This window comes from Medicago sativa, chromosome 1, assembly GCF_051527215.1.
Source record: "Medicago sativa cultivar Bolivia chromosome 1, Bolivia_mono, whole genome shotgun sequence".
NCBI lineage: Eukaryota > Viridiplantae > Streptophyta > Magnoliopsida > Fabales > Fabaceae > Medicago > Medicago sativa.
Genome location: NC_140749.1, coordinates 59,519,396 through 59,546,880, shown reverse-complemented (window position 1 = coordinate 59,546,880; position 27,485 = coordinate 59,519,396). Strand labels below are relative to the sequence as shown.

The 27,485-nt window shown below is 34.8% G+C and overlaps 4 protein-coding genes and 1 pseudogene across 6 annotated transcripts; all 5 read right to left on the bottom strand.

Moving 5' to 3' along the window:
- Positions 1-35: 35 nt before the first annotated feature.
- On the bottom strand, positions 36-1,178 carry LOC146955908 (thaumatin-like protein 1b). Its single transcript, XM_085724660.1, has 2 exons — positions 1,002-1,178; positions 36-878 (listed from the first exon to the last, which is right to left on the bottom strand). The coding sequence occupies exons 1-2, from the start codon at positions 1,051-1,053 to the stop codon at positions 196-198; spliced, it is 735 nt and encodes a 244-aa protein (XP_085580786.1). The 5' UTR covers positions 1,054-1,178; the 3' UTR covers positions 36-195.
- Positions 1,179-4,740: 3,562 nt separating this feature from the next.
- On the bottom strand, positions 4,741-5,883 carry LOC146955907 (thaumatin-like protein 1b). The gene is made up of 2 exons (XM_085724648.1): positions 5,707-5,883; positions 4,741-5,583 (listed from the first exon to the last, which is right to left on the bottom strand). The coding sequence occupies exons 1-2, from the start codon at positions 5,756-5,758 to the stop codon at positions 4,901-4,903; spliced, it is 735 nt and encodes a 244-aa protein (XP_085580774.1). The 5' UTR covers positions 5,759-5,883; the 3' UTR covers positions 4,741-4,900.
- A 3,562-nt stretch (positions 5,884-9,445) lies between these two features.
- Positions 9,446-10,479, bottom strand: LOC146955906 (thaumatin-like protein 1b; annotated as a pseudogene). The gene is made up of 2 exons (XR_015018172.1): positions 10,413-10,479; positions 9,446-10,289 (listed from the first exon to the last, which is right to left on the bottom strand). The product of XR_015018172.1 is annotated as a thaumatin-like protein 1b (transcript).
- Positions 10,480-14,726: 4,247 nt separating this feature from the next.
- On the bottom strand, positions 14,727-19,200 carry LOC146955905 (uncharacterized). 2 transcript variants are annotated; one of them, XM_085724632.1, is made up of 14 exons: positions 19,077-19,200; positions 18,843-19,001; positions 18,546-18,755; positions 18,349-18,441; positions 18,101-18,214; positions 17,476-17,976; positions 17,117-17,383; positions 16,746-17,020; positions 15,817-15,978; positions 15,606-15,719; positions 15,443-15,518; positions 15,247-15,342; positions 15,022-15,112; positions 14,727-14,896 (listed from the first exon to the last, which is right to left on the bottom strand). In XM_085724632.1, exons 1-14 carry the CDS (start codon positions 19,185-19,187, stop codon positions 14,856-14,858), a joined length of 2,310 nt encoding a protein of 769 aa, XP_085580758.1. In that variant the 5' UTR covers positions 19,188-19,200; the 3' UTR covers positions 14,727-14,855. The 2 variants fall into 2 exon arrangements, with proteins under 2 accessions (XP_085580758.1, XP_085580751.1); XM_085724625.1 differs by lacking the exon at positions 14,727-14,896 and having other exon boundaries at positions 14,972-15,112.
- An 88-nt stretch (positions 19,201-19,288) lies between these two features.
- On the bottom strand, positions 19,289-22,572 carry LOC146955904 (uncharacterized). Its single transcript, XM_085748983.1, has one exon. The coding sequence runs from the start codon at positions 22,514-22,516 to the stop codon at positions 19,289-19,291; it is 3,228 nt and encodes a 1,075-aa protein (XP_085605109.1). The 5' UTR covers positions 22,517-22,572.
- Positions 22,573-27,485: the final 4,913 nt, after the last annotated feature.

The window sequence follows — 27,485 nt, the reverse complement described above, 5'->3', positions numbered from 1 at the left end:
AATAACCTATATAATATACCCATCAAGACAATAAATTATAAAAAAAAAATTACTGCAATAATAATTGAAAATACTTGTGGTTTATATTACATGACAAATGTGTGTGTATATGTTTCATTTGTATACATGCACTTATTTTATTTTAGACAAATACATAAATGAATTAAGACGGCATATTTTGTTTGATCGTGGAGTTTAATTTGATGGGCAGAAGGTGATGGCATAATCGGGTCTTGCAAAGCAAGTGAAAGTGCTGCTCTTATCGTCGTAAGCATAGCTATAAGCACCAGGGCATTGGTTCTTGAAAATCATAGAGTATTCCGTGGGTGGACATTTTTCTTCTGTATTGAAATCTCCACGACAACAATATTTATCTTCATTTAAAGCCAAACAAGCGCTCTTACAAGCAACCACACTCCCATCAGAACCTATCACTTGGAGTTCAGAAGGACACACAACATTAATGTTCCCCGGACAACTGGAGGTTTTGCAGTCACCACTGCCACCTTGTGGGGTTACAGACATTGGCACATTGAATCCGTCCACATTGCTCACATCGTAGAAGTCTTGTCCCCCGTCTGTTGCTACCGTTATTTCTACCAATGTTGCTGGTGGGATTGCACCAGCACCGTTGCAACCGACTTGACCAGAGGCACAATCAGCGGTGGCACAACTGAACTTTCCATTGTTGTCGGAGCATCCAGTTCGGCCCCAAAATCTACCCGACCATGGTGATGGAAGATCCACCGAAGTTGTTGCTCCAGGTCCTAACTCGAAACCTGTTGTTGATAGTTGAGCTTTTTGGTCTCCGGTTAATGTTCCTGGCCATACAGTGTATTCACACCTATTTGTGAATGTCACCTTAGCTCCTCCAACCACTACATAAACAAATGCAAAATCAGGATCATATTATTACTGCAACTGAATTTATTAACTAAGCAAAATAAATTAATTGATCAACTATATGAAAAATTGATGTAGTTGAGTATTGATATTTATACCATAGAAGAGGAATGTCAAGCTAAAGCATAAAGCAACACGGGTGCTTGTCATTTTGGATATGACTTGATTAATCTTGTTTTGCAGGCTTGTGAATATTGATGCAGTGTTTTCTTTTTCAATTGTAGTTTGTTGTTTGAAGGTGATTGATGAAGTTGTTCTCTTCTTCTTGACATATATATAGCCTTCTATCGATGGTTTGAATCTTAATTCAACGATTGGTATTCATTTGGTTCGGTCAACAAAAAACTGAGAGGCACATATATGGAACTATTCTACGTCGTATATAGTTATTTATTTATTTAGCCTCCATGCATTGGAAATGTCTCAATCAAATCTTACGTAGTACTTACTTGGTCCCATGTTCGTATATTATTGACGAAAATAAAGAAAAACAAATTATGTTAAAGAATTTATTTATATATTTCATTTAGAGTGAAGATTTGATTTAATCCCTAACAATATTTTCGCAAGTCCATCTAGTTCATGACAAAAAATAAGCAAATCAGTTTCTGACATAATTTAGTCTCTCTATTACAACGAGTTACCAATTAATTTGTCTAAGATATGAAAATTGTCGGGGATTAATATGCATGTTTATACTATTTGTCAAGGATTTTGGATGATTGGTTTGCGAGGGACAAAATTTGGTCTCCATTCATCTTTTACAAATTATTCTTGTCCATGAAGTTGAATAAACTTATTGAAGTTGTGCAATTTAATTTTTCCGTGTTAGACTTTTGGTATTAACAATGTATCCTCTGCGCCGGTCTCCAATGATCTTTTATAATTTATTGTTGCCCATGAAGTTGAATGAATTTATTGAAATTTTGTAATTTAATTTTTTCCGTGTTAGACATTTGGTATTAATAAGGTATCCTCCCTGGGTAAATGCAAAAATTAATCTTTTAAATCGGGAAGGACGGAAATTGTAACGCCCATACTTAACGTATCTAGGAAGTTTAACATGCGCGTTATCTTTAGTACCCGATACATTAAAAATTTACAACATAAAATACATACGAATGAATATTTATACCACAATTTGAGTTCATACAATCAAAATACAAAACATCTCGTCCATACATAGAAAATGCATCCTTGAAATCCATAACATCATGCGGAGGTACGAACACGCACTCGATGAAATATCCATACGGCTTCAAGCTTGCATATCATCCTGCTTATCTGAAACAAATAAGGATTGGGATGAGACATAATGTCTCAGTGAGTTCCACCTAATCCTAGGCTATAGGCAACCACGGGGGAAACCTACGGTCACCACGTGTCTACAATACAACCTGGCGGTTGATTATACGTGTGTGGGGACTTGCTTTCCTAGACGGTAGTGCATACTAGGCCCGTCAAGGTTCATCTTACTTGTCATCGGTCTTACTATCATCATACGTGTCATGGCGGTAAAGGGTTCCTAGAACCGCTAACTCAAGATACGATATACGCATCAAGACATAACATAACATATTCATGACACGGTCCTAAGCCGGACGATTAGGGAAACCTAAGATCGTCATCGGTATACATTCATATTTCATTCTATTCATAACTTGCTCTTGGCTAACATCATATCATCATCATAATCATATCATACATAGTCATATCATTCATTCATCATTATGTTAGCGTTGAACAAACAATCATATCTTGATTCATTTTACGGAGAGCCCCAGGGTGGAGTAGCCCCAAGTACAATCCCATACCTCCTTCAGTGACGTGCGGGCCCCTTGCGGAGCTTATCCCGTTCTCACGACACATACGTCTTACTTACTCAATGACATGCGGGCCCCCCTTGCAGAGCTTATCCCATTCCCATAAAGAGAACCCATTGAGATCCAACCTAACGGGATCACAAGAGACATGACACCTACATCATTCATAAAGTCATAGTCTTAACATTCATGAAAGGTTTCTAACCTATACATGCATACTCGTTTACCTCGGATCCGGGATCGATCCGATTAATGGTAAACTACATTCATTCATTCATTCATACTTATTCAAATGTGAAGAGATTACTATCAATTTGATGAGTCATAGATTAGTATATTTTAATGCTTTATTTAGTTTAGTTTTAAATAAGATTTGATTTAATTATATTACATTTTATTTCCTTTTAGAATATTTTACTCTAAATTGTCTTTTATTTTATTTTAGGAATGAATATATGGTGGAAGGTGCCTTGGAGCGAAAGAAAGAGGACTGGAGCAAATACAGCGCAAGAATACGAAGATACGGGACAAAAATATGTTCCCCCAAAGTCAGAAGCTTAGCACGGCCCGTGCCAACATGTGGCACGGCCGTGCCCGTCCCCAGATTCACTTTTGCTGCTTTTTCTTCGGGCCCAAGTTACCCTGTTGCAGCTTTACTATTTTACCCTTTTAGTTGCTTAGTTTCTAAGTCGATTGTAAAGCTATAAATAGAGTAGCTCTCCACCATAAACATTCACCCTTTACTTTGTTTATTTCAAGTATTATTTCAATAAAAAGTCTTTATTTTCCTTTTACTTTCTTTCAATAAACATTCACCCTTTACTTTGTTTAATGAATAAGTTAGGTGTCTGGGATTCGAATCTCAGCCCCTGCATATAACAATACATTGACTCTGCCAACTGAGTTATGCTTATGACGTTTCTCTCAATTTCTTAAAAAAATATCAAGTGTTCCATTTGGAGAGAGAGATATATTCAAAATAATTGATAGAAATATCGACAACAACAAATTTATAGTGGATTCCACCATAATTATTATTTTTTGTTACAATGTCTCAATCAAATGGATCTCTTCATTCATTTTAAGAAATGGAGAAGATCCTAATTAACCTTGACAATATATTAAATTTTACCTAACAAAATATGTCTCATTTTATTTTTTAACAACTTTTGTAATACCTCTAATCGATCCAGCAAAGGCGTGTGTCCAAAAAAAGGCTTGATTACAAGCCAAATTTTTAGAAGACAGTATATAGTAAGGTTGACTGAAGAATACTCTCATTGTTTTGTTTTTTGACACTGCATATATGGTGTAAAATCGTTCAAGTCCAATAGGATGGACTAGCAATAGGTAAAGAAATCAAATTCATTAGCCTTAATTAAAGTGTAGAAGAAAAGGCTACACATAAAACACTCTACAAATAGAAATAGATAAAGAAGTATCTGGCGACAAAAGTGAAGATTGGAAAAATGACGAGCTATCATTCATTTTCATAGACTTCATTGTTTAGGTGCAAATAGATGAAAACATCAAAGGATATTTTCAAGAAAAAATTACGAATATAAGAGGGACAACACTGATAGGAAGAAGATAATCTCTTAAGACTGCAAAGAGCGAGGACATTTCAGACTAGAATGTCTAAAGTTTGAAAAGGAGAAACCCAGAAAAAGCGAGCACAAGAAAAAGAAACAAGGATTTCATGGCGAAGATGATATGTAACATCAATGCTAACGAGGTAGAAAACATATGTTTTACAACAACGCACGAACATAAATAAGAGTATCGATACAAAAGATCGATACTTTCAATACACGACAATTGGAAGAAAGATGATAAAAACAATTTCAATGTTAGAAAATAGTTGTTTACAATATTATGTAAAGCCCAATCTATAGACTTGCGTAAATGTATTGAAGGATAAAAATAAGAACACAATTATAAAAAAGGACAAGATTAAATGCTGATGACGACATAAGGAGAATAACCTATATAATATACCCATCAAGACAATAAATTATAAAAAAAAAATTACTGCAATAATAATTGAAAATACTTGTGGTTTATATTACATGACAAATGTGTGTGTATATGTTTCATTTGTATACATGCACTTATTTTATTTTAGACAAATACATAAATGAATTAAGACGGCATATTTTGTTTGATCGTGGAGTTTAATTTGATGGGCAGAAGGTGATGGCATAATCGGGTCTTGCAAAGCAAGTGAAAGTGCTGCTCTTATCGTCGTAAGCATAGCTATAAGCACCAGGGCATTGGTTCTTGAAAATCATAGAGTATTCCGTGGGTGGACATTTTTCTTCTGTATTGAAATCTCCACGACAACAATATTTATCTTCATTTAAAGCCAAACAAGCGCTCTTACAAGCAACCACACTCCCATCAGAACCTATCACTTGGAGTTCAGAAGGACACACAACATTAATGTTCCCCGGACAACTGGAGGTTTTGCAGTCACCACTGCCACCTTGTGGGGTTACAGACATTGGCACATTGAATCCGTCCACATTGCTCACATCGTAGAAGTCTTGTCCCCCGTCTGTTGCTACCGTTATTTCTACCAATGTTGCTGGTGGGATTGCACCAGCACCGTTGCAACCGACTTGACCAGAGGCACAATCAGCGGTGGCACAACTGAACTTTCCATTGTTGTCGGAGCATCCAGTTCGGCCCCAAAATCTACCCGACCATGGTGATGGAAGATCCACCGAAGTTGTTGCTCCAGGTCCTAACTCGAAACCTGTTGTTGATAGTTGAGCTTTTTGGTCTCCGGTTAATGTTCCTGGCCATACAGTGTATTCACACCTATTTGTGAATGTCACCTTAGCTCCTCCAACCACTACATAAACAAATGCAAAATCAGGATCATATTATTACTGCAACTGAATTTATTAACTAAGCAAAATAAATTAATTGATCAACTATATGAAAAATTGATGTAGTTGAGTATTGATATTTATACCATAGAAGAGGAATGTCAAGCTAAAGCATAAAGCAACACGGGTGCTTGTCATTTTGGATATGACTTGATTAATCTTGTTTTGCAGGCTTGTGAATATTGATGCAGTGTTTTCTTTTTCAATTGTAGTTTGTTGTTTGAAGGTGATTGATGAAGTTGTTCTCTTCTTCTTGACATATATATAGCCTTCTATCGATGGTTTGAATCTTAATTCAACGATTGGTATTCATTTGGTTCGGTCAACAAAAAACTGAGAGGCACATATATGGAACTATTCTACGTCGTATATAGTTATTTATTTATTTAGCCTCCATGCATTGGAAATGTCTCAATCAAATCTTACGTAGTACTTACTTGGTCCCATGTTCGTATATTATTGACGAAAATAAAGAAAAACAAATTATGTTAAAGAATTTATTTATATATTTCATTTAGAGTGAAGATTTGATTTAATCCCTAACAATATTTTCGCAAGTCCATCTAGTTCATGACAAAAAATAAGCAAATCAGTTTCTGACATAATTTAGTCTCTCTATTACAACGAGTTACCAATTAATTTGTCTAAGATATGAAAATTGTCGGGGATTAATATGCATGTTTATACTATTTGTCAAGGATTTTGGATGATTGGTTTGCGAGGGACAAAATTTGGTCTCCATTCATCTTTTACAAATTATTCTTGTCCATGAAGTTGAATAAACTTATTGAAGTTGTGCAATTTAATTTTTCCGTGTTAGACTTTTGGTATTAACAATGTATCCTCTGCGCCGGTCTCCAATGATCTTTTATAATTTATTGTTGCCCATGAAGTTGAATGAATTTATTGAAATTTTGTAATTTAATTTTTTCCGTGTTAGACATTTGGTATTAATAAGGTATCCTCCCTGGGTAAATGCAAAAATTAATCTTTTAAATCGGGAAGGACGGAAATTGTAACGCCCATACTTAACGTATCTAGGAAGTTTAACATGCGCGTTATCTTTAGTACCCGATACATTAAAAATTTACAACATAAAATACATACGAATGAATATTTATACCACAATTTGAGTTCATACAATCAAAATACAAAACATCTCGTCCATACATAGAAAATGCATCCTTGAAATCCATAACATCATGCGGAGGTACGAACACGCACTCGATGAAATATCCATACGGCTTCAAGCTTGCATATCATCCTGCTTATCTGAAACAAATAAGGATTGGGATGAGACATAATGTCTCAGTGAGTTCCACCTAATCCTAGGCTATAGGCAACCACGGGGGAAACCTACGGTCACCACGTGTCTACAATACAACCTGGCGGTTGATTATACGTGTGTGGGGACTTGCTTTCCTAGACGGTAGTGCATACTAGGCCCGTCAAGGTTCATCTTACTTGTCATCGGTCTTACTATCATCATACGTGTCATGGCGGTAAAGGGTTCCTAGAACCGCTAACTCAAGATACGATATACGCATCAAGACATAACATAACATATTCATGACACGGTCCTAAGCCGGACGATTAGGGAAACCTAAGATCGTCATCGGTATACATTCATATTTCATTCTATTCATAACTTGCTCTTGGCTAACATCATATCATCATCATAATCATATCATACATAGTCATATCATTCATTCATCATTATGTTAGCGTTGAACAAACAATCATATCTTGATTCATTTTACGGAGAGCCCCAGGGTGGAGTAGCCCCAAGTACAATCCCATACCTCCTTCAGTGACGTGCGGGCCCCTTGCGGAGCTTATCCCGTTCTCACGACACATACGTCTTACTTACTCAATGACATGCGGGCCCCCCTTGCAGAGCTTATCCCATTCCCATAAAGAGAACCCATTGAGATCCAACCTAACGGGATCACAAGAGACATGACACCTACATCATTCATAAAGTCATAGTCTTAACATTCATGAAAGGTTTCTAACCTATACATGCATACTCGTTTACCTCGGATCCGGGATCGATCCGATTAATGGTAAACTACATTCATTCATTCATTCATACTTATTCAAATGTGAAGAGATTACTATCAATTTGATGAGTCATAGATTAGTATATTTTAATGCTTTATTTAGTTTAGTTTTAAATAAGATTTGATTTAATTATATTACATTTTATTTCCTTTTAGAATATTTTACTCTAAATTGTCTTTTATTTTATTTTAGGAATGAATATATGGTGGAAGGTGCCTTGGAGCGAAAGAAAGAGGACTGGAGCAAATACAGCGCAAGAATACGAAGATACGGGACAAAAATATGTTCCCCCAAAGTCAGAAGCTTAGCACGGCCCGTGCCAACATGTGGCACGGCCGTGCCCGTCCCCAGATTCACTTTTGCTGCTTTTTCTTCGGGCCCAAGTTACCCTGTTGCAGCTTTACTATTTTACCCTTTTAGTTGCTTAGTTTCTAAGTCGATTGTAAAGCTATAAATAGAGTAGCTCTCCACCATAAACATTCACCCTTTACTTTGTTTATTTCAAGTATTATTTCAATAAAAAGTCTTTATTTTCCTTTTACTTTCTTTCAATAAACATTCACCCTTTACTTTGTTTAATGAATAAGTTAGGTGTCTGGGATTCGAATCTCAGCCCCTGCATATAACAATACATTGACTCTGCCAACTGAGTTATGCTTATGACGTTTCTCTCAATTTCTTAAAAAAATATCAAGTGTTCCATTTGGAGAGAGAGATATATTCAAAATAATTGATAGAAATATCGACAACAACAAATTTATAGTGGATTCCACCATAATTATTATTTTTTGTTACAATGTCTCAATCAAATGGATCTCTTCATTCATTTTAAGAAATGGAGAAGATCCTAATTAACCTTGACAATATATTAAATTTTACCTAACAAAATATGTCTCATTTTATTTTTTAACAACTTTTGTAATACCTCTAATCGATCCAGCAAAGGCGTGTGTCCAAAAAAAGGCTTGATTACAAGCCAAATTTTTAGAAGACAGTATATAGTAAGGTTGACTGAAGAATACTCTCATTGTTTTGTTTTTTGACACTGCATATATGGTGTAAAATCGTTCAAGTCCAATAGGATGGACTAGCAATAGGTAAAGAAATCAAATTCATTAGCCTTAATTAAAGTGTAGAAGAAAAGGCTACACATAAAACACTCTACAAATAGAAATAGATAAAGAAGTATCTGGCGACAAAAGTGAAGATTGGAAAAATGACGAGCTATCATTCATTTTCATAGACTTCATTGTTTAGGTGCAAATAGATGAAAACATCAAAGGATATTTTCAAGAAAAAATTACGAATATAAGAGGGACAACACTGATAGGAAGAAGATAATCTCTTAAGACTGCAAAGAGCGAGGACATTTCAGACTAGAATGTCTAAAGTTTGAAAAGGAGAAACCCAGAAAAAGCGAGCACAAGAAAAAGAAACAAGGATTTCATGGCGAAGATGATATGTAACATCAATGCTAACGAGGTAGAAAACATATGTTTTACAACAACGCACGAACATAAATAAGAGTATCGATACAAAAGATCGATACTTTCAATACACGACAATTGGAAGAAAGATGATAAAAACAATTTCAATGTTAGAAAATAGTTGTTTACAATATTATGTAAAGCCCAATCTATAGACTTGCGTAAATGTATTGAAGGATAAAAATAAGAACACAATTATAAAAAAGGACAAGATTAAATGCTGATGACGACATAAGGAGAATAACCTATATAATATACCCATCAAGACAATAAATTATAAAAAAAAAATTACTGCAATAATAATTGAAAATACTTGTGGTTTATATTACATGACAAATGTGTGTGTATATGTTTCATTTGTATACATGCACTTATTTTATTTTAGACAAATACATAAATGAATTAAGACGGCATATTTTGTTTGATCGTGGAGTTTAATTTGATGGGCAGAAGGTGATGGCATAATCGGGTCTTGCAAAGCAAGTGAAAGTGCTGCTCTTATCGTCGTAAGCATAGCTATAAGCACCAGGGCATTGGTTCTTGAAAATCATAGAGTATTCCGTGGGTGGACATTTTTCTTCTGTATTGAAATCTCCACGACAACAATATTTATCTTCATTTAAAGCCAAACAAGCGCTCTTACAAGCAACCACACTCCCATCAGAACCTATCACTTGGAGTTCAGAAGGACACACAACATTAATGTTCCCCGGACAACTGGAGGTTTTGCAGTCACCACTGCCACCTTGTGGGGTTACAGACATTGGCACATTGAATCCGTCCACATTGCTCACATCGTAGAAGTCTTGTCCCCCGTCTGTTGCTACCGTTATTTCTACCAATGTTGCTGGTGGGATTGCACCAGCACCGTTGCAACCGACTTGACCAGAGGCACAATCAGCGGTGGCACAACTGAACTTTCCATTGTTGTCGGAGCATCCAGTTCGGCCCCAAAATCTACCCGACCATGGTGATGGAAGATCCACCGAAGTTGTTGCTCCAGGTCCTAACTCGAAACCCTGTTGTTGATAGTTGAGCTTTTTGGTCTCCGGTTAATGTTCCTGGCCATACAGTGTATTCACACCTATTTGTGAATGTCACCTTAGCTCCTCCAACCACTACATAAACAAATGCAAAATCAGGATCATATTATTACTGCAACTGAATTTATTAACTAAGCAAAATAAATTAATTGATCAACTATATGAAAAATTGATGTAGTTGAGTATTGATATTTATACCATAGAAGAGGAATGTCAAGCTAAAGCATAAAGCAACACGGGTGCTTGTCATTTTGGATATGACTTGATTAATCTTGTTTTGCAGGCTTGTGAATATTGATGCAGTGTTTTCTTTTTCAATCGTAGTTTGTTGTTTGAAGGTGATTGATGAAGTTGTTCTCTTCTTCTTGACATATATATAGCCTTCTATCGATGGTTTGAATCTTAATTCAACGATTGGTATTCATTTGGTTCGGTCAACAAAAAACTGAGAGGCACATATATGGAACTATTCTACGTTGTATATAGTTATTTATGTATTTAGCCTCCATGCATTGGAAATGTCTCAATCAAATCTTACGTAGTACTTACTTGGTCCCATGTTCGTATATTATTGACGAAAATAAAGAAAAAATATTATGTTAATGAATTTATTTATATATTTTATTTAGAGTGAAGATTTGATTTAATCCCTAACAATATTTTCGCGAGTCCATCTAGTTCATGACAAAAAATAAGCAAATCAGTTTCTGACATAATTTAGTCTCTCTATTACAATGAGTTACCAATTAATTTGTCTAAGATATGAAAATTGTCGGGGATTAATATGTGTATATTTTTCAAGGATTGGATGATTGGTTTGCCAGGGACAAAATTTGGTCTCCATTCATCTTTTATAAATTATTTTTGTCCATGAAGTTGAATAAACTTATTGAAGTTGTGCAATTTAATTTTTCCGTGTTAGACTTTGGTATTAACAATGCATCCTCTACGTCGGTCTCTAATGATCTTTTATAATTTATTGTTGCCCATGAAGTTGAATGAATTTATTGAAATTGTGTAATTTAATTTTTTTCCGTGTTAGACATTTGGTATTAATAAGGTATCCTCCGCGAGTAAATGCAAAAATTAATCTTTTAAATCGGGAAGGACGGAAATGAATGACAAAACTCTCACTCTAGAGATTTCAAACTTTCACAGCTAAATTCGACATATGGTTGAGTTCGAAAAAACCTCTTTCTTTGTTAGATGTACTAATTAAACTCTTTGTCTTACTATAAAATTAACTTCAAAAAGTCTATTATTTAATATTTATAAGATCTTAGTATTAATATTATTATATGTATTATTCCCTAAAGATGCGATTCTCTCAGTTTCTCAAAAGAAACTTAGTATTCAATTTGGAGAGAGATATATTCAAAAGAAATGATAGAATTATCGACAACAACAAAAATTGTAGTGGATCCCATGATTGAGAGAGATATATTCCCTATAGTTCTCTAGTACCCTTACCCCAAACATAAATGTTGCTAGTTCCAACAACAACCCCAAACTTAAAACTTATCATACAATCTACATAGTTTAACTCCAACACAAAATCGGGTCACCTATGGTCTCTAGGTTTCTAATGCAGTTTTTTACCGAACAAAGGATTCTAATCCTAAATGCTCAATTTGGTTTAACAACGGATAAATATAAACATAAAATCCAGGTAGGCTCAAAAAGGCTCTAGGCACCAAACACTCTGTCTTAGTTTGTTCAAAACATGACCAATCAACAAATGATAGTTGCATAAACACTCATATATGTGAAAATTGAAAAATAAATTTTGGCTTAACCTTACAAGTTTAGATTTCAGGAAGTTGTGGCTACCTAACATTACAAATGCATTACACTTCTTGTTTAATTTACATGCAAGCATCCACCACCTTATGAACTTTGATGTTACCACTGGTGAAACAAACTGTTATGAAACTGGGATATTTGAAGAAACAAGAAAATTCATTAATTATAAACAAGAAAGCAATAAAAGTTTTAGAAAAATGGAATCAAACTGACACGACTGACATCTGACATAGACGAGTTATTAAAAAGACTGATGTGAACTTTGATGATAGAAAGATCGACAACAACAAAAATTGTAGTGGATCCCACCATAATTAATTTTTTTTTGTTTCTATTACTCTTTCAAATGGATATCTTCCTTCATTTCAAATATATATAGAGGACCATAACCTCGAAAATATATGAAACTTTACCTAATAATACATATCTCATTATATTTGTCAAAACTTTTGTGAAACTTTTAAGCGATCTAGTAGTGGCTTGAGTTCTAATAAGGCTTGAAAATATTAATGCAATATGTTCTGGACCGGTCACAAGACCAATCATATGCCGACACGTGGCCGAAAAATACACAGTCATAAGGCTCCGCACTCAAAGGAGCACGCCAGGTTGTATGCACCGTGCCACACGGGAGTGCACCCTCGCACGAGGATCACCATACAACTGTCCCTTTTTGTTCCTAATCATACGCCGCATAACCCGGAGACGGTTATGACCTACGCGCGCCTATAAAAGGGTGAACTTGCCTCACCCTTAAGGTACACATCACTTTTCACAACACTTCTTACACACTCTTTCTCCGTTCCATTACTGACTTGAGCGTTGGAGTGCTAATGTGCCTGCAGGCACCTTTCGTTCCTCCGCGAAGACTCATCCCCACCAGGCCGGAAGCCGTTACCGTCACATCGGAGCATTCTCTTCCGTCGTTGCTACTAACCTGTTCTCACCGGACATATCACAAACCTACAGTAATGTTCGCTAAAGCATAATTTCATAGTTTTGTTCCTTGAGACCGTCTAATACAAAATCGTTCATGTCCAATAGGCTGGACTAGCTATCATGTTAATAGTGAACCAGTAGGCTGGACTAGCTATCATGTTAATAGTGAACCAGTAAAGACGTCAAAGTCATTAGCCTTAAAGTATAAAAGATATGGTTACCTACAAAAATAAATGAAGAACTATCTGGTGACAAGAGTGAAGATTGGAATAACAACGAACTACCATTCATTTGTAGAAAACTTCTATGTATAGGTGACATTAGATGAAAGCGTCAAATGAACTTTTCAAGAAAAAAATTTCGTATATATGAGGGAAACAATGATAAGAAGAAGATAATATTTTAAGAGTGCATGTAGAATGGACATTTCAAACTAGAATGTCCAAGGATTGAAAAAGAGAAACCTAGAAGAAGCGAACACAAGATAAAGAAACAAGGATTCATTGAAAAGATAATATGTAACATCAAGGATAACGATATTGAAAAAAATTGTCATGCAACAAGGCAAGGACGTCAATCAGGGTATTGAAACAAATGGTTCTTTCAACACACACAGTTTGATTTTGATGGTAATCTGTCACGAAGAAGTCTCCACGCAAATATAGAGACCTTCAAACTCAAAGCAACCTGTCTGTGCCAAATTAAATCTGCTGATGTATCCAAAGTAATAGAATCTTGGGAAGTTAATAGTTGGTAAACTCCAAGAACTAAATAACCTCATACGAGGTCAAGCTGCTACTATCACTGATCTGATAAATGACTGCTAAAAAATGTCACGAAGTAACGTCCTACACTCCACTAACAACTCCTCCTCCCATGCCCACAACCGCCTCAACCACTTCCATGCCCCACCCCCTTCGCCCCATCCTAATAAGAACATACCAGCCATTGTACTTGACTTATTCCCATCCAAGTCGAATAAACGCTTAAATCGCACACAAAAAGGAGTCCCTCTAACCACAGATCATACCGAAAATAAGAATTTAACCCATTTCCCACTTTTTTCGAGACACAATTCTCAAACCAGCCACCTCCTACACCACCAACCCCGTCCCAAATTTTCGCAATCTCCCGCCACCATGTGGACCCAAACTACCCCCCAACACTACAACAAAATACCCCCTTTAATAGCACTTATTTTGGCTCTTAATAGCGCTTCTCAAGTGCTAAGAAAGCCCCCGCTATAAAAGGTCATGAGCCTATAATAGCGCTTTCCAAACGCTATTAAATAGCAACATGTCAATAGCGCTTTCAGAAAAGCGCTAATAAAGCCTTTCCAAACGCTATTAAATAGCAGCACGTCAATAGCGCTTTCAGAAAAGCGCTAATAAAGCCTTTTCCTAGTGCTATTAAAGTAGCTTTTCTAACAGTTGTTTCTTAGCACTTTCTGAGAAGCGCTATCGTAGCCTTTGGATTCCTTAGCGTTTTACTAAAAGCGCTAATAAAAGTTGCATATTTTTTTTTTTAATTAAAATTTGTAACCAAGAATGCTATAATTAAACGCTATAATAAGATACTGAAATTTGAATATAGCAAATTTACATTCATGATAATCTCATTACAATCTTCAGAATTCATTCCATAAAAAGATAAAAGTACAAAATAAAGATGAAGATGAGGGGGGACATAAAACCAAAATCCTCCAAAAAGTACTAATATGGGAAAGTCTTGTTCCTAGCAACCTGAAATCTAAAGCTATTCAAGAAAGTCTTGTTCCTAGCAACCTGAAATCTAAAGCTTCAAGGAACTATCTTTGGGGACTTGAAAGCTAATTGAATATTCAGAATTTGTAAATAAGCTCCACAAGTAGCTTTATCAGAGCTGACAGCACCATCATTGTTACATTTTACCCAATTTAAGTTTTTCAGCAATATAGGTTCCTATGTCATATAATATGAAACGAAAAATTAATGAACATAGAATTTCCAGCACAACCAATTACGATTTAAAATAACTCAATTAAAAAACGCAAATAAAAATTGTTGAAAAAGAAAATGAAACTCACTAAGAAACTCGACCATAAAGGTTGCCCAATCCTCCTCGACCTCAACTAGCTTATCTTTAGAATAGGTTTTACATTTGTAATCTCCGAAGTACTTCAAATATAAAAGTAGCAAAAAATTGAGTTAGAAAAAGAATGCCTAGCTATATATATATATATATATATATATATATATATATATATATATATGATTACAAATTAACAGTATATTAAAAATCACATGCATACATTTTCGGGGATGATGTCTTGATTTGCCAATATTATCTCTTTCATAAATCGCATGACAAAATAGCCACAGTCAATGCCATTAGTTTGCATAGGACACTGGAAAAAAAATTACATAATTGAAATTTAATCCACATGATGAATTAAAAATACCATTGATTACATTGTCAGAAAAAATACCATTGATTAGAAAATATACCTTTATTTCTATCCATGGGATTATACTTGACTTTGATTTTGACTTGGGATGAAGGGAACGGCAAATACACATGGCACTATCAAAATTAAATCAACTTCAAATGAGTAATAGCACTCAATAATCATACTTATGTCAATTATAAATCTAAAGAATCAATACTCACTTCATGAACTTTCTTCTTACAACGTCAATGTTAGGATGTCCCCCCGGCAATGAATCCATATAATATATCATCTCAGCTCCGGGATTGATGACAAGCAACACCCAATGATTTAGCCTGCATCCATCATAATTTACATATATTTCAATTATAATTAAAAAACCACTTTTTCAAATTTAGTCATTTTGAATGATGTTTTGTAGAGAAAACTCACCCTAAATTGACCGGTGCAAAAATCAGTTTCTTCTTAAACTTGTGTGTCAATAGGATGTCTGCTATTTGTTGCCCTTGTTTATCCTCTTGAGATACATGTGGGGATAAAAATGAGAACTTATTTTCCAACCCACGAGGCTTGATCAAATTTTCATACAAGAACCTTGAAACATAACAAACAACACAAAACAGATAACACATTTAGACAAGCATTATAAACAAGCTAAACACTTTGTCAATTATCGATAATGTGGGATACATGTTGAACTCCATAAATAAGTACAAAACAGACACTGGTTCAAAAGAATTAGAAGATAGAACACTCTTCAGATGACAAAAGAAATAAAACATGAATCCCTCTAATCCGTAATCCTTTACGCCTCACGTTGGGCAGCAAGCATGTGCAACCCAAGATGTTAAAAAATGTTCAACTATACGACATACTATATTTATTCACTGTTTCATACTATATTTTCAGCTTATGCATAAAAATTCAATTCTACACAAGTTTTGATCCTAATGTATCACATACTTGTACAGGTACCAGGCATCACACCACACCATAATTCATGATACGCTGGCTAAGGGAAAGACAGTAATTGTAATATTAATTTTTCATAAATATTTGTGACAGAAAACAAATATAATAAAGGTCCTTCCATTCTGACTCACTACAAGCACATAAATCGCCTTCTCATCCTACTAATTCATAGTTAACATCTTTCATTTTGACTCACATCAACTAGCGCAGGAGATAGTATAGCATCTCCAAAAACAGCTCAACATGACTAAGATAAATGCCATAGAAGTTAAAAAACCAAACAACACACTCCCAAAAATAGGAATAACAGAACAGCAGAGTTTGTGACAGAAAGCCAATATAATAAAGCCCTGTAACAGTCCTAAATAACAACTATTTAATAGAGGTACCTGGCATATACAGCTATAACAGTGGCACTTAACCAATCATGTTGCACAAGCTCTTCTATATTCTCTATTTCTACTTCGTCTGTATAAGCTTTGCCATATATAACATTGTCCATGTAAATTGGGACTGATTGTCCTTCAGTCATTATTGCCTTCACATAAGTATCAAGGAATGGTACCATAGCAGGCTTCACAGTTTTCATCTTTTTGTTTGGTGAAGCAACTGATTCAGCACTACGTTGGGGTCTCTTGTCAATTTTTTTAGATTTAGCTGGAATCTAATTAGTTACAATACTTTAGGTTAGTGACCAAATAATAAAACAAGTATATATCACTTATCAATCACAAAGGTTAATAATAGGTAATTAATTTACCTTTTGATGTTCATCAACCAATTTAACAAGATTCAATTGCCATGCCACAAATGTCCCTATTGCTTCACCAACAGTCAAGACATCGCCTTCTTCAACAGGTATAGGCAACAAAGCTTTCCTCTCAACAGCAACATCAATCCTAACCTTGACATATCCGGGTGGTAATTTCTTGTTGTGTAAAACATCACTACCCGTGTTATATAATTTTCCATGAGCAACCAAACATCGGCATGGGGATGATAAGTAAATTTCAATAGACGAAATACCCTAAACCAATAGTTAATGAACATATACGTTATTAGGATTATGAAGCAAAATAAATAAATTAAAATTTAACACTTTATAAAGAAAACATTTACCTTCGGAATGGCGTCAAGTGCAAGAGGGCTGCAAGAATCTTTGGCACTAGTTTCTATCCTTTGAACCAAATCTCGTGGTTGTGGCGTCTCTCCACCATCTTTCTGATTTGTTCTCTCTCCAACATCTCTTTTTTGTTGTCTTTCTTCAGCATCTTTTTCATGTTGACTTTCTCCGACATGTTTTAGTTGTTGCCTCTCTCTCTCGCTTTCTACATCTTTCTCAATATTTCCATTCTCTGTAGTATCTCCATCATGTGTCTGCCTCTCTAACACCAATCTCTCTAGTGACTCCATTCTCTTACTCATTTTGCCAAACATTGCATTCACTTCATCGACGGGGATATATTGTCGTGGAAAGATGTCTTTGGGACATACCCCAAAACCATAACCCCTAACACGACCAGAGTATTTTGGAAGATGTTCTAAGGCCAATTGAAGAACATCATTACGACCAAGATCTTTTCCCCTCTCATCTTCTGGTAAAGATTGTGTTAACTCCTTCTGTGACATTGACAAGCAAAAATAATTTTGCATAAAAATTACCTCTCATGTTTCTGAACTTTCATCACAATTAACAAAATATTTTGATATGAATCCAATAAAAAAGAAGCTATATTTGACTTACACATTTATCCGCAACTTTTTGAACTTCCTCTTTATCAATCACTCCATCCTTACCAACATGGGCAGCAATCCACACAGATGCACGTGGTATCATTTCCTCTCCACTCTCTTTTTTCTTTTGTTTTTTTTTTGGAGAATAGGCAAAACAGAACAGAGAAGTCAAAACAAGAAGGCAGCATAGAGAATTCGGTATATAGACAAAGTATAATAATCAGACTTGGATCCCTACAACTTTATATATATACTTACCATATTATGTTCGAGACGACCTAATCCCATCCGTGATTTTCTATATGGATGTCTAGGATTTAAAGCTCTTTCTCGATTTTCTTTACTTTTTTTCTGCGTGAATTATAATTTTATTAGGTTGATAAAAAATATGATGATAAAAAAGAATAGAGAAAATAAATGTCATGAATTTAAACACAAAGCTACAAAGACATTACCTTGAATTCAGGAGTGAGACGTTGAGCTACAAAGGCATCCCAATGCTCCGATTCTATGTAGGGATAATCATCAGTCGAAGGTTTTACAATCTCATCAGGATTTTTATCTGTCACATAGAGTCTTGTCAATGTGGCTTTATGTGCTCTGAACAACTTTCCAGCTTCCATTTTTACATGATCATCATGCTCATTGCCAAATATGAAAACTTTCTGCAAGATGACAGAGATCATTAATTAACAAATATAAATATATAAACATAATGAAATTTTTTCAACTAGATTGAGTTTGTGTTTTACCCGAATTTCATCCAAAATTTTTTGTTTGTAAGGTATCATTTCACGAGCTCTCCAATATGACATACTAATAGGAACCAACCGACGAACGATGCATCCAATGTAACTGACAAAACGTTGGCTATCTTCTCCAACTGGTTGACCTAAAGCATTCCAACGAACCTGAAGAAAGAAAGTGATTATTAATTCAAAAATACAAAATGAAATCATAAAATCTTATCGAGACCAACTAGTTACCTCAAAAGTATCTCCACGGCTTTTAGCTTTGTGAATTACTCGCATGCGGGTCACACCACGTTTACCATTTTTGTTTCCTTTTGAACTACTTCCACCATTACTTGAAGCCATTTATCTGTAAAAAAGTGTTATTAACATTAAAAATAATTAACATTAAAAATGAGAATCATAGACAATAAAATAATAAAAACAAGCTATTATGTCATACAAGATCAAGTCAGTCTTTTTCTCTTCCTACTCTGATCCTTGCTCTTTTTTTTATTCTTACTTTTCTGTTTTTCAATTACACAGATTGATTGATCGATCAAATCCCCCTCCTCATGATCCTCTCTTGTATAGAGAATATCATCTACAGTTGGAACATTCTCAGTTGATTCTGATGTATTAATGAAAGGATCATCCTCAACACATGTATTTTCACATTCTTTATTGTTGTGATCATTTAAAATCACAATAGACCATTTTTCATTTGCAGGGTCAGTAACATAGAACACTTGCTGAGCTTGTGATGCTAAAATAAAAGGCTCGTCTCTATACCCAACTCTGTTAAAATCAACCTTAATGAACCCATGATCATCAACTTTCACACCATTGTTGTTTTCAACCCACTTGCAACCAAACACAGGCACTTGAAAGGATGAGTAATCCAACTCCCAAATATGTTCAATGACCCCAAAATACGACAACTTGGCATACAAGGGATTTCTGTCTTTGGCACTTGAGATATGCAATGATTGAGCTTCGAGTGTGACACCACTATTTTGCATAGTGCTTTCTTGATCATGTTCTTTTGTATAAAATGTAAAGTTGTTAATCATATACCCATAGTAAGAGAAAACATCTATATCTGGACCATCTGCTAGCATTCTCAATCTTTCTGAAACTGAATCGGGATTTTTAACACATTCTGAAAAAATATGATCTTTTAGCCATGATGTAAAAGTTCGATTGTGTTCTCTTGTTAACCAATTTTCATTTCTATTAGGGTTCAAACTCTTAAGCTTTTCCTTGTGTTTTTCGACATATGGCTCAACCTCAACATCATTGTGTAGAACATACAAGTGGGCTTGCTCCAATTCAACTTTTGAGATGGACATTATTTTACATGCACCAATCCCTTCACCTTCTGTTCGTCCTGAGTGTCGTGACATTGGAATGCCTATGGGTTCCACATTAGCGAGGTGTTCAGTAGAAAGCTCAATAGCTTCTTCAGTTATATACCGTTCAACAATACAACCCTCTGGTCGACTTCGATTCTTTATGTACCCTTTTAGTATCTTCATGTGACGCTCAACTGGGTACATCCACCTCATATAAGCCGGTCCACAATGTTGTGTTTCCCTGACAAGGTGGACTGTTAGATGAACCATTATGTCAAAAAATGAGGGTGGAAAATACATCTCAAGCTCACATAAGGTGACAACAATTTCATTCTGCAATGCTGACAACTTCTCAGGATTGATGACTTTGCTACATATAGCCTTGAAGAAAAAACATAGTTTAGTTATGGTCCATCTCACCTTTTCAGGCAAAATGGAACGTATACCTATTGGCAGCAAATTCTGCAATATAACATGACAATCATGAGTCTTTGTACCCTTTAACTTGAGATCCTTCATACAAACCAATCTCTTAATGTTTGAGGAGAACCCCTCTGGAACTTTAACTCCATGAAGAAAATTACAAAGAATAATTTTCTCTTTTCTTGAGAGTGTATGAGCCGCTGGCGGTAGAAATGTACGATTCCCCTTCTTAACAGGCCTCAACTCTTTTCTCATGCCCATTTTTTCCATGTCTAACCTTGCATTGATGCCATCCTTGGACTTTCCTGTCACGTTGAGTAATGTACAAATGACATTATCGAACACATTTTTTTCAATATGCATCACATCAAGGAAATGTCTCACATACAATGACTTCCAATATGGCAATTCAAAGAAAATTGACTTTTTTTTCCAACCGCCCTTGACAAGCTCCCTTTTAAAAGGCTTTCCAAATTTAATACGCAGACGCTTTACCTTTTTGTATAATTGATCACCTGTCAAAGGCACGGGAGCTTTATCTTCTTCAGTTTCACCATTAAATGCTTTTCTCCACCTTCGATAACGATGTTTGGTATTTAAGAATCTACGATGCCCAAGAAAAACTTGCTTTTTACAATTTTCCAACCGTATCCATTTTGTACCATCTTCACATACGGGACATGCACGCTTTCCTTTGACACTATACCCAGATAGATTCCCGTATGCTGGAAAATCATTTATTGTTCCAAATAACATAGCCCTCAAGTTGAAGAATTCTTTTCTATACCCATCATACACCTCTACACCCGTCTCCCACAAAAGCTTTAAATCTTCAATTAATGGAGCCAAGTATATGTCTATATCATTCCCCGGTTCATAGGGACCAGAAATTAACATTGTCAGCATCATGTACTTACGCTTCGTATATAGCCATGGAGGAAGGTTATAAATCATCATAATCACCGGCCAAGTAGTGTGTTTACTACTTTGAATACCATGAGGGTTTATTCCGTCAGTAGACAATGCAAGACGTAGATTTCTTTCTTCTTTCCCAAAATCTTGGTAATCATGATCAATTTTTTCCCATTGAGGAGAATCTGCAGGATGTCGAAGCATTCCATCTGCAACCCTTCCATATTCATGCCATGTTAAGTGCTTTGCATCTTCTGCATTACGATACATGCGCCTAAATCTTGGTATTATCGGAAAGTACCATAGCACTTTGGATGGGGCTGTTTCTTTCTTATTGTATCGTGATGCACCGCATTTAGGACACGAATCTAATGATGCATACTCATTTCGAAATAAAATGCAATCTTTAGGACAAGCATGTATCTTCTCATAACTCATGCCAATAGAGCGTAACATCTGTTTAGCCTCATAGGTTCGACTAGGGAGCACGTTATTCTCAGGCAACATATCTTTTAACAGAGTTAGCAAGTCTGTAAAGCTCTTATCAGACCATCCATTGCGTGCTTTTAAGTTATACAATTTTAAGACCGTAGACAATCTTGTGAATTTAGCACATCCATCATACAATGGTATCTTTGAATCACTTACTAGCCTCTCAAACATTTTGGGACAATCACGAAGATCTTCTTCAATTTCATTGATAAACTCTTCGACTCGATCAAACTCATAATCATTTGACGTATCTCTCACATTGCTCCTCAAACCAGCAGACTCAGTTTCTTCTTCCCCGTGCATTGTCCAACATGTATAGCTTTCATCAATTCCATTACATATTAAGTGATCTTGCAGCTGTTCCGCACTAACTCCTCTGTAACAACATTCTAAGCATGGGCATATGATGTTACTGATGTCTTTTGCATGAGCAACAGCAAACTCAACAAACTCTTTCACTCCTTCTATGTACTCCTTTGACGCTCGATTCGCAGACACCCATTTCCGATCCATAGTTCCTAGGTCTTGATAGTTAGATGTCGGGAATAGTTAGTTTGAGTTTATTGGTAACAAATATTACTAGCTAAAATTTGGTTCTACCAACTGAGTTATGAATCATATGCTTAAGGATTCACTGCCCATACACAATTGAAAAAAGATAGAAAAAGAAAATAATTAAATAATATTTATTTTTTAAATAATAAAATAAAAGGTAATTTTATGTGTGTGTGCCTAAGTGGTACGCTCAAAAGCTTGTGACCATGCAAGACTTTCTCCAAAGATATATGCATATAGTCCATTGCAAATTTGATATCTTTCCGTAACCACCTAACTTAAATAGTTGCTTTTAATCATCAAGAATTCCTACCACTATTATCCACCAAACAATTGTGTGAGTAACACTTGAGCTAGTATTTGGGACATACCTTAAAAAAATGGAACGATACAAGCCTCTATTGTGAAAGTGATCGACCAAATCCAATAAGTTAAGCTGTATCTGCACATAATTCAGTGGTACAGTTGTGAGCGAGCTGACCAGACTTAACATGAATTGTTATAATAAGCAAATGAACTATTGGAGAATCCTTTTTCATTTTCAGTTGGCTTGGTTCACAAGGCAATTGTGTTAACATTGTGTTTCAATATTGTCATGAATAGTTAGAAATTTTAAATAAGTAATAGCAGGTTAATGTTTAACCATGACTAACAAATTATGAACACTCATAAATTAGATTTCAAGTACACACAATCAATATGCATGACAGAAACATCAATAAGTGAATCACTATATATAGCTGATGTGAAAATAAACAAAAATGCAAGATTTGAAGAAGATGTAACAATGAAAAACAAACACAAAACATGAGAAAAAATTGGATTTTTAAACCTTTGAAAGCCATTGGCACACCACAAATGGTTACTGGTTATATGAAATAAAAGTAATCGTCGTAGATAAAGTTATAGGTGAATCATGAAATGTTACAAGTAAATAGTGTCGAAACATGTGTGTGAGCGCACCATCTCAGATTTGAACAAAGACAAAGAAATCACGACAGTATTCATTGAGGTGCTGGTGCTGACTTATATTACCTTTTCTCATGATAAGCTAATTCCATAGTACAAGTAAAAATTAATAAAATCTGTAGCTGATGATATAAGACCAGCAAGATAAAACAGCAGGATATAAATAACCATGAGCATGTATTTGGAGTAAAATTTAAAACCATGAACAGTAAAAGAACATGCACTCTCATATCAGTCCAGCTTTACAAGCACCAATAGCTTAAAACATTACACCAATAGGACAAAAATATAAACAAGAGACAGTATGTGGTGGAAAATAAGCTGCCAAGTTCTCTAAGCTTTTTTTTGCATTGTTAGGAATAGCCGAAGACATAACAATCCACTTTAAGATCTATAAACTATCTACGCTCAACCATGTTTCGATTTAAGGAAACAAAGAAAGATACAGAGGAGACTGCTTCAACTTAAAACAATCAGTTTCGAGCATGTAAAGATTTTGATTATAACTTTAATTCTGATTACAAATTGAGAAGCATATTATTCTTTTTAATTCATGCAGTGACAGTGGCAGCACATATGAAGGCTCTTTGCCTTCCTATGAGCAAATATACGCATGTCTATGAGCTTTAATACTTCGAAAATAATGCGAGTATAACACCACCGTCAAATTTTGAATAATAACGAACAAATAAAGATTCTAGCAGAGTACATAAAGATCTGTTTTCAATGTTCTTCGTATAAATCAAACATTGCTTCTAATTAAGCATCTTCTAAGTTCTGGACACCCCTTGGAGGAAATCACTCTAAGCTTGTTGTAAACCAAGCATCAATGAAGGGGGTGTATTATGCTTTTGGCATTAGCGGACTCAATATGTGCATGTGTTTGTGTAGTATCTAGTGCTAGAGTCGATCTTCATAGTTCTTAATTCTTATGTTCTTTTTTCACAATTAAGATTACACAGATTAATTAATAAATAACAATCAATAAACAATGCCATAGTTCTTAAATTGTAGTGAAACGTAACAAGAAAAGAAAAGATTACAATAAAATCAAACCAACCATTACTATCAACTAACATTATTATTAGTAGTAGTATTCTTCTTTGAGTGTGTTTGGATTGATATTATCATAACTATTTGTACATGATCTTAAGGATATATATCAGATTTGCATCAAGATAAAAGGAAAATATTTTATATTTATAACTAGTCCAAATCTTAGAAATGGAATCAAGGTAAAATAATCTTTCTGACTTTTTCCACTTAATCAAAAGAGCAAATTGAATTCTCTATCATAAATGAAATCTCCCACTGTCGAATTCAAATAGTCAAAACCAGAATATATCAAACTCAAACCTAATATTCCATTAAAATGATGAAAAAACAAATCCCTAGCTTTTCCCATTTGTTGCTAAAAACATAAGAAACAATACAGGTAAAAACAGAACAAAACTTGTTCATACTCAGATTAAAACAAATACCAAAAACACAAGTCTCACACATGTAATACCAACAATGAACAATCCTTCACTACCCCTAAAAACTTCCCCATGCACTAAGTGACATACTGATTTTCAAAAATTGCAGCCAAACAAACTTTGCATTAATGTGGACTGCATTAAATTATAAAGTAATATAAATTTAGAGTGGAAATGCATCATACCTTTTACAATAACAATCAAGTCATTAGATTAATTTGAGAGACTAAAAAACCAGATTAACATATGAGAATATGAAATTTTGATCTGAACCCATATAAGAAAAGAAATGCAATGCAACAAACAAGCACTCAAAAATGATATTACAGACACACATGAGACTTTATTCTCTTTTGTTTTTGATTGTGTTTTAGTCAACATAGACAACAACAGAGTTCTACTTTCTATGTCTTCATTGTCTTTTGTAGATATATGATGACCCACCATTGCTTTCAATTTTATTATACTTATTTGGATTGGATGTAATAATGGTCACACCAGCTTCTCTTTTCAATTCCCATTTTAGTTTATTACTTTATCACTGTGCATTGATGATTGGGCTGCTTCAATTCCATGATAATGTGTGTGCTTTTGGGCTGCATACTAATAATAAATAATAGAATAAATCATTACTTTACCCCTAAACTATCATCTCTTGTCAAAAAGAAAAATTATCTAATATGGTCAGAATTTCATCCGTGAAGATGAATAAGTGGATAATACTGGTTTCAACCTCGACCGATGCATATTGCAGCATCGCTACTACAAATCGAGCTATGAGCTAATGATAAAGGGGATATCTTTTCTCTAATTCAAACCCTGAACTATGTAAAAAGTAATAATTAGTCACTAAAGTATATAACATTAGTCAATTTATTCCATAATATTAAGACATTAGAGATAAATTTTTGGACTTTCAAATACTTTACAAACAAAATTGAGGAATTTCATATAGTATACAAATTTACTAATAAATAAATGATTTTTGCCTAAAAAATTGATAACTGAATTTTTTTTTATTTCAATTAGAAATTGAAGCTAGTTTGAATCCTTAGTAAAATTCGAGTAATTAGTGCAACAAGTCACAAATTTGCAGTTACCTCGATACATACATTCATTAATGTTCATATAAACCAAACATACAAAAATGCACATATATATCAGTGTCTATAAGCTATGAAGCACAAACACTCCTCATATTATGAGTGTCTATGACACGTATCGTATCCGACACCGACACGTACAATTACACTGAATATGATTGCCTAATTTGAATTTATCCTAAGCCATTTTTTCAGCTTATTTTCATAAGCTCTCGAATATAGTTTATGAAAACAGCTTACAGCTTGTACTTTTACAATTTAACTTTATTTAATCTGTTTTTATAGAAACAACTTATAAATAAGTGTTTGTCATTATAATAACTTATATAGAAGAACAATTTGAATCACACAACATATGATTTGAATCAGCCACAATCACATTGAAGATTCGAACCACAGTAAACCACAATCAAAGTCAATTGAAAAACACAATCAAATGAAAATCTAAACCCTAATAACCACAAATATACATGTAAATAATACGAATCTGTAATTAGCAAAGAAGAAGGTGAGAAACTTACCAAAATCAAAAACGGAGAATCCCCTTCTAATCACAATAACCCCTTTTTGACGAGAACCCTTTTCTGATCATAATCAACAAAGAGAGAGGGACGGTTGGGCAAAGAGAGACGATGGATTGAATCAGAGAGAATCGGACAGATAAACGGAACTGGTGACAGAATCACAATCGGAAGAGAGAGGGACGATGGGTTTTTGTTCGAAGAGAGAGGGACAATAGGTTAACGATGGATTTTCGAAGATTTTGGGAGAAGCAAGGAAGTGACTTCTGACTTTGACTGATTTTGGACGCAAACAAGGACGGTGGAAGATTTTTGAAGGACTGTGAGTTTTGGACGGTGAGTGAGTGAGAGAGTGAGTTTTGGAACGGTGAGTGTTTTGGAATGAGTGTTTTCACGCTTTTGTTGTGCGCGAAAATGAAAAAAGTATCCGCCCTTTTTCAATTTTCATAAAACCCAAACATAGCGTTTGCGAAAACGCTATCTATACCCCTTCAACAATAGCGTTTTCTTAAAAGCGCTATTAGTGAGAACTAGAATAATAGCACTTATAGAAAAGCGCTATCTAACCCAATTTTTTTCATGGTTTTTTTAGCGCTTTTTAGAGAGTGCTATAACAGGTTTATAATTTGCACTTTTAATAGCATTTATCCAGAAACGCTATTAAAATTGTGCTATTAAAAGCCAAAATTGTGGTAGTGCAACCTTTAACTTTCCTCATACCCCCTATATCCACCAACATCCTCCAACACCATTTACCTAAAAGAGCAATGTTGAACTCCCTCATCTGCCTAACCCCCAACCCACCATACTCGTTTTGTAAACAAACTGTTTTTTTTAACCAATTCAACTAGTTTTC

Bases quoted from the DNA above. Each gene is read 5' to 3' on its own strand.
- LOC146955907 (XM_085724648.1), bottom strand. From the start codon at position 5,758: ATGACAAGCACCCGTGTTGCTTTATGCTTTAGCTTGACATTCCTCTTC. The intron at 5,584-5,706 runs GTATAAATATCA...TTGTTTATGTAG, and splicing joins CTTGACATTCCTCTTCTATG to TGGTTGGAGGAGCTAAGGTG.
- LOC146955905 (XM_085724625.1), bottom strand. From the start codon at position 19,187: ATGGCTTCAAGTAATGGTGGAAGTAGTTCAAAAGGAAACAAAAATGGT. The intron at 17,384-17,475 runs GTAAATGTTTTC...CTATTGGTTTAG, and splicing joins CACTTGACGCCATTCCGAAG to GGTATTTCGTCTATTGAAAT. The intron at 17,021-17,116 runs GTAAATTAATTA...GTAACTAATTAG, and splicing joins TGGTTGATGAACATCAAAAG to ATTCCAGCTAAATCTAAAAA.
- LOC146955908 (XM_085724660.1), bottom strand. From the start codon at position 1,053: ATGACAAGCACCCGTGTTGCTTTATGCTTTAGCTTGACATTCCTCTTC. The intron at 879-1,001 runs GTATAAATATCA...TTGTTTATGTAG, and splicing joins CTTGACATTCCTCTTCTATG to TGGTTGGAGGAGCTAAGGTG.
- LOC146955904 (XM_085748983.1), bottom strand. From the start codon at position 22,516: ATGGATCGGAAATGGGTGTCTGCGAATCGAGCGTCAAAGGAGTACATA.